Raw genomic sequence first — 10,839 nt, 5'->3', positions numbered from 1 at the left:
AAATTAGAATATAGAACTAGCAAACGCAAAGTATTTGAACAAATTAGTCCTCATAAATTTATCCACCAAAAGAATCTGTCCTATAAATATTATCATTCATTTGTGGAATAATAGGAAGAGTCTATTTTAAACGCATCAGCTAATCCTCAGCATAAGCTCGCGTTTGCCACTTTGCCATCCAACATCAGAATCTGAGGGGAGCGGCAGCAATGCGTTCCTGCCAATGGCGCAGATAAATTCTCCTATAGAGATTTCATAAAAAGAAGATATTCCCTATCAAGTAGTGAATCCGGATTGAGGAACCTATATTGACAACCATAAACAAGATTTCAAACTAAAATAGCATAAAACAAGAACGGATTGAGATAGGAAATACTTCAATTTTTTTACAGGAATAACAGCAAAAATTTTGAATCCATATCACCAGTGTAACTCATACCGCTCAATAAAATAACATGTAGTCATCAAATAGCAAATGCAAACATAGTTATTCATCAAGAGTAGGATAAGGAAAACAAAGAAACTTCCGTATGGCTGCAGAAAGCAGCATCAACAGTATACCCTATATATAGAGTTAAATCCAACTTCCTGTAGGCTTGCTTCAGTAGAAAATTATCAAAAATTCCTCAGGTGGAGTTCTGTAAATCAGGAAGAAAATATCTTACAATATCTGCAACCGCCAGTATCTAACATGCAAAATCCATCTTACGGAATACTGAGAACTCGTTTGAAGAAAACATTTGTAGCTTGAGATGGCAAGGGTCTCTAGATGATTGATCATTGCACCATGCCAGGCTTCTAAACATAGACATGCCACTAGCCAAACCTATCATATTTACAGCCGACATGATGAAAGAAATAGACAAGATGAGACGTAACATGTTAAGGCATGTTAGAAGTCAATTATCACTCTGGGTCTGAGTCCCCAGTCTGTTCTCTTGCTGGAGGATTTGAATCCTCAATCATATAGCGCCCTCGGGTTTGTACTGGCTCAGTTATGTCCTTGACCATCTGATTTGCTGGAATGCACAATGCAAAAGAATTAGTTAACCATAAGCAAGAAGAGAACTTATCTAGCAAGACACCAGAAAAAAATTTAGGACTTTTGACAGACTCAAGAAAGCTAAAAGAAAATGCCAGAAATGATTAGCAATGACTTCAAGACAATTTGCTGCACAAAAATCACTATGTTCGAGCCATGTAAGTCCATAATTGTCGGAGGAGAGCAGTGGACATAGACTTTTTCTCTCTTTCCATCTAACACCTAAAAAGGAGCCTGTAGTTTTAATGGATCTATAAACATAATCCTTATAAAAAGAGTCATATTGTGATGCTGATATCATTTATTTTCTTCTAACTACTAATCTAAGCATTATAAAAAGAGTCATATCATGATGCTGATATCACTCCTCAGTACCGCACTACATCATAGCATGCTACGTGAAAAAATGATTGAATTCAGATCATGAAACCGTGTTTGGTCCTAAGGGGAGTGAAACAGTACAATGGACACGTACAGTAAGCAGCTGATTTTATTAGTTCCACTAGTAAAGTATCAAACCATTAAAGACTCCAAAAATGTTATACCGGTTAAATGATTCACAATAATTATCCCCTTACATTTAGTGCAATAATTTAAATCAAAGAAGCCATATAGAAGAACTAATGGATATTGGCATTCTTGATTGCTATTTTCAAATGGTAACACTTGTGGTAATTGTTAGTTCTTACTATTAATGCAATGACAAATACAAATTGCATGGAGTTCCTTTTTACTGTATATTGTTACACAAAGACGAGCCATTATCAATACATTTATCTTTGGGCTAGTAATAGAAATCATTCCCATCTTAGAACAAGTATTGCCTTCTTATTAAGTGGTCCAATAGGTTCTGAGGGTTTAATCCAGTGAAAGTTATTATTCTGCTTCCTCATACCTACTGGAGATCGTTCAGGAATGACGGAAGTCGGGAAGATTAGTGTTTTTCTGCATCATACATCCTATGCGTCTGATTTTCACTTTCCAATGACCTTATTAGGTACTCAGTAGATATTCAACATTTTATCATCATGTTGCCAAGAATATTGGCAGATGACTTTTTCCACCAAGATCATTGGTGGATAATCTACTTCTGTCACTCTGACCAGCAGATTGTTTCTTCCACATTGGGTATTGGCAAATAATCTATTTCAGCAATTTACTACCAACATATTTCATCTTTCTGCAAACTAATAAGATTATTGGTATATAGCTTCATTCAGCCCAAGTTTATTGGAGAATAAGTTTTATTATTCAGATATACCAGAAAGAGAATCCTAGTCTTGGTCATATAGGATTTCTTCTAAACATGGCAGTCTTAATATGGAAGGCTTAAAGTACGAATCCAAAAACCCAGTACTATTTTGTTTTGAGCTAAAATTTGGGCTCCTGCTCAACAAAATTGATTAGAAATTTAGAATATGAGATAAAAAGATGCTACAAGAAATATGCTTAAAAATAGAACTTGTAAGAACAATGCCACAAAAAGTATATTACAAGTTGCTGAAAGTATCTTCTGTACCTGTCCTCGCACACTTAATAGCCACAGCCTTTAAGAAATGGATTTCTCCTTGATGATTAGTGACAAATTTATTCTGTTCAACAACAAAACATGATACATCATTATGTTGTTGGCGTATGAAAAAGAGTGATCATTTCATAATTTGTCAATCAAGACAAACTTTCTAACAGTTGTTTAGAAGTTCGAACAAATGTGTGCTAGAAGTTCCAAAGAAGAAAAGGGCTCCAAAAAATAAAAACCTCATACTCCTAGCATGCACGAACACTTGCAAATGCATAGGAAAATACAAAGGCATCAGAAGAAATAAAGGATGATACTTAAATGGCCCTCTTATTACTTAATTATAAAAAAGGAAGAAGTAAAAAAGGATCATACAATCTCATTGGATAGGAAACCAAGTAGTCTATCAATTCCAGCTTGGTGCTTCAGCAGGAATGGACGCAAGTGTCTAGCATATAAATGTTTTGATCCCTGGAAAGACAAAACAAATCATTAAGTGCCATAAAAAGATTTCCACAACTAATGAAATTGAATTCTGCAAAATAGGTAGACCAGGAAAACATATAGGCATGAAAGTCAACACAAAATCATCATGATCTAAATTGTCTTAATTCTGATTGCCTCAACCACATGAAAAGGAAGTAAGCTGGAAGTACTTGCCACAATACATTCTGCAGGTCACTAAATGAAAATGTTTGAACTTCATGAAATAAAGCCAAAATACCCTTATTTCACTTCCAATTAGAAATCTGTCACCAGTTTTTCCAGCCCAAGAAATTAAAAGATAAATCATGTTGGAAGGTAATAAAGAATTTTTATTTGGGGGGTGGGGGGTGACAAGCTGTGTAATCATGTTAGCTTGTTATATTATTATTAATGTCTTATCATATCACCAGCCAGGTAGCTAATATATATGATCTCAATGCCTTAATTCTTTCACTCTCATTAATACAATATACTCTGTTTCTAGCAGATCTCAATCCATTAAATTTTGAGAGCTTATAAGAAAAAAGTCCTTCAATGGAATACCTAAAACTGGTATTTGACATGCAAAAACTAAAAGAGAGAGAGAGTTGGTATTGAATATTTTAATATACGTACATTATTCGATGGAAGTTGGAGCCAAACAAGAAAAGCAAACTTCATATGGTAGTACACAGGAAACCTGCAAGATAGAAAGATACCAGATCGAAGTATAAATCTTCATGTAGTTGGTAGTTGGTAGTCAAGATATGCAGCTAATATGGCTTGCATTGTGCACTGCAGGCAGAGCTACTTAATAACTATAACAATAAACTAGAGCCCAATGTCATAAAATGAAGCTAGAATTAAGAACAATGTCAATAGTACTTTTCTATCTTAAACACTAGAAAGGTTACAGAAAAAGACAAGAAATAATTTCAATATCTGCTTTAGGCTAAAATTAATATGTAAATAAGCAAGCATGAAATTCCTGTTGGTTCAAAAGCTCATTGCATGATCTCTTTCTTAACTTAATTTTGTCATGACCTTCAACTAGATTATGAGAGTTTTGTCGCTCAAGAAAAGAAATTCACTAGCATATTTTTGGTGGATCTACCAATATAATCAGCATAAGATTTGCTAAGAATAAATTAAATATAAGAAGGCTTCAAAAGTAACTCATATCCTACTGTCAGTTATTTATTCGACACAAAGCCCAAGAAAGTTAATATGTATTCAACCAAGAACTACAGTAATTAAGGTGAACTTAAGAACTTCCCATTCATTGCAACCTCAATAGATCCCTAGATTCAGTATGCTAAATTTCTAATACAGGATGAACAAGTGGCCTGAGATGACACAGGAGGTAATAATCCACAAGGCAGAACAAAAATCAAGCCTTTGATTCCAACTTTTAGAATAGGCTATGATCATCCGCGACACTTGAGCAAACTAAGATTCTGCTGTCAGGAAAAAGGAATGCTCCATTTAAACTGGAGACACTAATCCTAAACAAGTAGGATCCACTTCCCTGTTGCTATTGCTCAATAAAATATGTAGGCAAAGGACATACATTGAGTGTATTAGAAAACCCATCATCAGCTGTTATCATCTAGACATTGTAGGTACATATTCTAACTTCTGTGACATTTTCCTTCAGCTTCGTTACATTATTACTGAGCTCACTCTCATCCAACCCATGGACCAAGGATAGCCTAATTCAAAGATGATACAAAAATGCCAAGAAAGAATTGACAAATTTCCAGATACCCTCACCTTACATCAATCATCTAACAATTGGTGCCAATATTTTTCTGACCAAGAAAAATAATCGAGAAAATGGCTTGTTAAAAGTTACAAAACCAGTTGGCAGGTAGAATCATCTATTTTAAAGTAACCACATTAGAACATATTAACCAAAAGAGAAAGATGTACAATAACCAGCCAACAGATTCTAATTCATTCTATAAAAGAAGTATATAATAAAAAGGAGAGCTTTTCAGACCAACAAAAGTTACCATGAAAGTATTTTGTCAGAAAACACCTCCACAAGACTAAATGATCCATATGCTGCAAAAAGATGAGCCGAATTATAGGTTGAAATGTTAGATGTTAGAAAGCATATAAATAACTATCAAACTTACAACTGGCAGTAAATAATGACAAAATAAAAGCTGTTCTCTCAAACCAAGAAGTATTTAGACTTTCTAAGAATACAAATAATGAAATGACAAAGCACAGGGGCTCCTATTAGCTAACATATTGACCACAGATAAAGGAATGAGGATCCTGTTCAAAAGGAAAATAAAAGAAAGCGGGATTTTCAAATGATTTTTGAAATACTTTCTGAACTACATTTCAGAAAATGAAATAGCTTCTCTATAAAGAAGTTGTTAACTTCCACACTAAGCAAGTAATAAACTAGAAAGCATCATTGTTGTGCCAAAAGAAAAAATATCTCTCTGACAACTGTTTACTAAATTCTGTCTGAGAAAAAAAAACCATCAATGTGTTCTAAAGGCACCAGCCAGTAGGCAGGCAATCAAGGGCTACATGGTGCATATGCAGTGTGCCAATGCATTTCTAAATATTTTGCATTTGATAGTTAACCATCATAAATTGATAATATATGCTGATGCAAGTTGAAACCCAAAATAGAAGATCTTGAAAAGAACTATGGCAGATTAATAACTCTCTCGGCAAGAATTTGTTGTGTATGTCTAGTGATAGTTGTAATTGCGAAAAGTTAATGCACTAACACTTCAATAATTCATGTGGCTGTCCTATGCAGGGTGGCATAGGAACCGCTAATGCATATGTGGCTGCCTAGATGGGCACATGGACTGCATTTTAGAACAGTGGAAGGGTGCAAACTCAATCTGACATTAATAGAAACAATTCCATTTTAGCTCCTCTTGCAAAATCATTCATTCACATCCAAGAGGCCTTTCGGCTCTACCAGCAAGATGTCAAATATCTTAGGGTCAGTCTGGCAAAGGAATAAGGAAAATTGAGAAATGAAGACTTATCCCGGGATAAAGAAAGTTTTTATCCCAATTTTTTCTTATGTGTTTGGTTACCCAAAAAAGGATAAGTGTTGAGATAAAATATAGGATAAGATGATATTTTGTTGTGATAGTTGAGCTAAGAGATAAACATGATTAAAATTGACCTTGCTGCCCTTTTTCTAGTTCACTGTAGATAGATATTTATAATTTATTTTTTTAGAGAAATAAGAAATAGGTTTAAAATTAAATAAAAATTGCAATTTTATTTTACTAAAATTATATTATTATATCACAATTATTTTTAGAATTTCTAGCAAAAGATAATTTAATTTAATTAATCATAATCTACACAAGATAGATACCATCACAAATGAACATTTCATATCAAAAAAAATTCACTATAAAGATATTCTACTATATTATAGTCACATTATAATTTGATAATATAATCTAATATATTATAATCATTACAAATATATATTATACTCATTATAATAGTAATTTGGCTTTTTGGGAGGAACAATTTAATCATTTGAAAAGTAGGGATAATTGGGTAAAATATCCCAATTTTCTTATCCCAGGCTCCTACCTAAAAGCTGAGATAAAGATAACCCGAAAAGAAGGGGTTTAACCCCTTCTTTATCCCTTTTTTCCCCTATTAAAGAATTTAAAGAGAAAGGGGGTTCTATCCCAGATAAACCCCCTTATCCCATTTCATCCCACTTTGCCAAACAACTCCATAGTCATTTGAACTGGTTACCCTCCTTACTGTCTATTCCAATGCCTAGGGAGCCAAATGGCTTGATGCATATTTACCTTCTCACGTATGCTTATTTCACATGATCTGCTTCATTAAGACACAGGAGGGGTGCAACATGGTGTATAGTCATTCCAAGGATGACAAAGGAAATATCAAAATAATTAATCAGAGGACTTCTTGTACTGGTGATAATGCATAATCATCATACTCGGTGAAAGAAACATGAGATGTGAATTTGCTAAAATGGAAGGGTGCATGTTTCCAATTCTGACTTGTATGTAACATTGCTTAACCACAAGAACAAAATTACATCTCATAGAAAAGTAAATAATTTTATAGCAATATATCTGTACCATATTAACAAAGATATACTAATGAAGTTATCATATAAGTACTAAAATGTAAAGCACTGGATAAAATAACCTACCTACATACCCCTCGACCTTTCTCCGACCCCAATTCAACCCATGAAAGAACATGGCTCACTGCCTTTCAAGACCTTGAGACATGCTCCAAGCAAATTCATGTTTAAGCATGTGACCTACATTACAGATCCATTTCAGTATAGTTGCTTTTAACTGCTAGTCTCCACAACCTAAGCTTGTTGATTTCATCTTCTTACAAGCCAAATCAGCAAAAGAACAACAAGATTAGAAACTCAAGAATCCCATTTTTTGGAAAGAGGTTCCCTAAGGCATGAGCCCGTATTTTGTGCAACACTACAACACTCAAAATTTCTCAAGTCCTAAGTAGCTTAAAAGTTTTTACTGAACTAACTTGTGGTTGTTCTTTTGCATATGAATCAAACTCAGCACAATACTTAATACTTTTATATTTCATGATCTTAAACTAAAAGTAAAACTTATAGACAACCAGAACAAAGTCACAAACCATTAAGAAATAATCAGTCACATTTTTTCTTTGATATGTGATAATGCAAACTTCAATACCACACCACACATTCTGTACTTGGGCAAACTTCAATACCATACCACACTAGGGATATACTGTGTGCCCCTCATTTCAATAGCTTCCATCAGTCTAAAATTTAAATTTAAGGAAAAGATCTACACCATGGATCTGAATCAGTCTAGTTATGTTGGAATACTAACCCCAGTCTCTTCATACGTATAAAGATACATAAATAGCTAGACTAGAAAGTTGGAAGTTCATAAAAGTTCATAATTCTGGAAGAAGCCCTTACAAGAATCAGCTAGTATTTGGAACTTAGTAGTGCACACTACACACTTGAATTTCCTAAATAGATCGTAATAATTTAAGAATTTCCAGAAGAGATTTAACTTTTATATGTCCTAATATCATGTGATATATTCTCCCTTGAGAAAAAAATAAGAACTTGCATATAGAAAACAAAGCTATACTGTAACATAAAAACTAACGTCTCATATTCGTCCTACAAGAAGTAGCTGATAAGAAAATCAATGGAGCACTACATTTCTTCCCTTTTAACCTGGAATCATTCATAATCTAGTAGATACTGTTTTCTTCTCATTTGCATGACTTGGAGCAGCATATGGTTTAGACACTGTAAATTCTTCGAGCAGGCTATTCCTCACTTGATTATTTGGTGGACCGTAATTCTCTGACACTAAGAAATCTTACTTAAGATTTACAAGCATCTCACCACAACTTTTGCCAACACTTTATTTCCACTGGAGCCTTCTCAAGCTATGTCATACTGTATAATCATTACAGGTTCTAGATGAGCAAGCACAGATCGTGATTCATCTTAAACATTCATGCTAAACTTTCAAGGAAAAAGGCAAGCAGATATCTAACAAATAGACATAACATCATCATGCTAGAGGGATCATGTTCCTCACCTTCCATCTGTGACAAAAAGCTAAATGCAAAAACATAGAGTTAGGATATCTATGGTATCTTTGGGGAAAAGTTAAACCCATGTATGGGCCATAGTCCAAGTAGAAAACAGAACTATTCAAGCATGTGCCGAATAAATTCTCCCTTTGCCCTTTGAAACAAAGGAAATAAAGAAGCAAAATAGATTGTTCCAAATGTTTAAACAACAACACAGATACATCTATAGATAACCTGCCCAATATAAGAGCCACTTCTCTTGCTCATTCTGATCCTTCTTCTCTATAGCTTTGAAAGTAGAGTAGACAGGTAGACCAATCCCCACCGCACAACTGCAGTAACCAGAAAATGACACATAAAGCTACATCACGGCAAATATATGTTTCCTCATGTGCAACTAGAAGCAGATGATATCAAAACTCACCAAGCTGTTCGAAGGACAACATTAGAACCAATCGGGCTTAGCAACAACCGCAATCCTACCTACTCATAATAATATAGTATCATGTTAATCTAAAGATTAATTTGCAAGGGCAAATTCAAGTTAATAGAAGTTCAAGTAAAATAGATGATCATCAGAAACTAGAGAAACCACTTGACAACAAATGAGCATTCGGTAGAATAGAACAAATAAATGACAACTGACTTGTGAAAATTATTAAATGTTTAACCCCATAAGTCAAGGAAATGGGTTGCTCAATCATTTAATAACCAAAGTCATTCTCTGTAGCCTATCGGATTATGAGTTTATGACTACTCTAGATCAATGCATGCTGAAGAAATGTCACTCCAGCACAATTCAAAGGCGTTACGATCCTGTCATCCATAATATATATATATATATATATATATGGTAAAGAGTTAACTGTTCAAAATAATTCAACAGAAAAATATTTCAAATTGTTCAGTTAAAGGATTGATAGATCCGATGACTTGTACGAACAAACTTCCTAGTATCCTCATGTATCTAATCTTTGATTATTCAACAATTTCACTTCACCAAACTGAACCTTAGTCCCATTTAGTCTAAATTTATGGTTTCGACCCAACAACAAGATGTGGTATGTAACCAAGTGATTTGGAGGTTGGTTAATTCGTAACATTTTATTCATGAAATGGACCTGTTATTATTGGGATATGGAAAATCTATCCATTCGATTAATTAAGTATATTATTTTTGTAACGATAACTTAGACAGAATGTCTTTGACATTATAACTAGAAACTGACCCCCCCCCCCCAAAAAAAAAAAAAAAAAAACCTCAAACGGAAAACCATGCAACTAATGAAGTCAAATTTCTACTTCTTTTCAATGTGATCGCCCTCCCAATAAATATAAAAATTAATTAGGCAGCCCTAACTGTAACGCTCTTAGATCAATACACTCCGCATATACCTCATAGGCGTACCTACACATCGCCACGAAAGTGAAGACAAAACAAGACGATAAAGGAAGAGAACAAAACTTCGTTCGAAATCTGGGGATCCAAAGAAACCGGGAGATTAAATCAGACCGAAGAAAGACAAGATAAATTAGCAGGAGATAAGGGTTTCATACCTCGCCGGAGACGGCGGATCCGAGAAGAGCCATGACGAAGGATCCGGATCTCAAGCAACTTCCTAGGGATGTCCGCGGTCGCGGCCAAGCGCGAGTCAGCTCGCCGCTTGTTTCCTCTTTGTTAATTGAGGAGAGAGCAAAATTATGTAAGCACTAAGCAGCGGTTGTGGCGAGTTTGCCAAACTTAGCGTTGCGCTCTGGTTCGCGTAAAAAGGATTTCGACGTCGGTGGACCTTAGCCCGGACCGGATCCGAACCGACCTGAACGGCTGAACCATTGCCTAAGCGACTAAGCGAGTCAGAGTTAGGCCCACATCGACGACTTCTCTTAAACGATGCGATTTGATCGATATGTACAAATACTTCAACCCATCAGCCATGTCAAATTATAATTGGTTATCGGTGAATAAAATTGGAGAATTATTTCCTAATCGCATGGCAGTAAATTAAACGCAGAAAGCTATTTTTACCTGGGTTTTGATCACCAGTTTCTCTCAACAAAATGTTACATTTAAAAATTGGCATGCCCACGATCTTATGACTGGTTCATGTAGAGAGTTTGTGCCTCTTTTCCTGTGTAAGATATTAAAGCATATGAGCTATTGCACGTCGTCCATTCATCTGGTAGAGATTTTATATTATAACTATTATTC

General features: G+C 34.8%; 1 protein-coding gene across 1 annotated transcript; it reads right to left on the bottom strand.

Annotated features, from left to right (window-relative positions):
- Positions 1–467: 467 nt before the first annotated feature.
- LOC140763594 (HVA22-like protein k) lies at positions 468–10,363 on the bottom strand. Its single transcript, XM_073101860.1, has 8 exons — positions 10,188–10,363; positions 9,055–9,113; positions 8,865–8,962; positions 5,042–5,093; positions 3,663–3,726; positions 2,937–3,032; positions 2,562–2,634; positions 468–1,019 (listed from the first exon to the last, which is right to left on the bottom strand). The coding sequence occupies exons 1-8, from the start codon at positions 10,218–10,220 to the stop codon at positions 907–909; spliced, it is 588 nt and encodes a 195-aa protein (XP_072957961.1). The 5' UTR covers positions 10,221–10,363; the 3' UTR covers positions 468–906.
- Positions 10,364–10,839: the final 476 nt, after the last annotated feature.

Source organism: Typha angustifolia, chromosome 7, assembly GCF_048772165.1.
Source record: "Typha angustifolia cultivar Huaian chromosome 7, ASM4877216v1, whole genome shotgun sequence".
Lineage (NCBI taxonomy): Eukaryota > Viridiplantae > Streptophyta > Magnoliopsida > Poales > Typhaceae > Typha > Typha angustifolia.
This window is presented reverse-complemented; position numbering and strand designations above follow the sequence as displayed.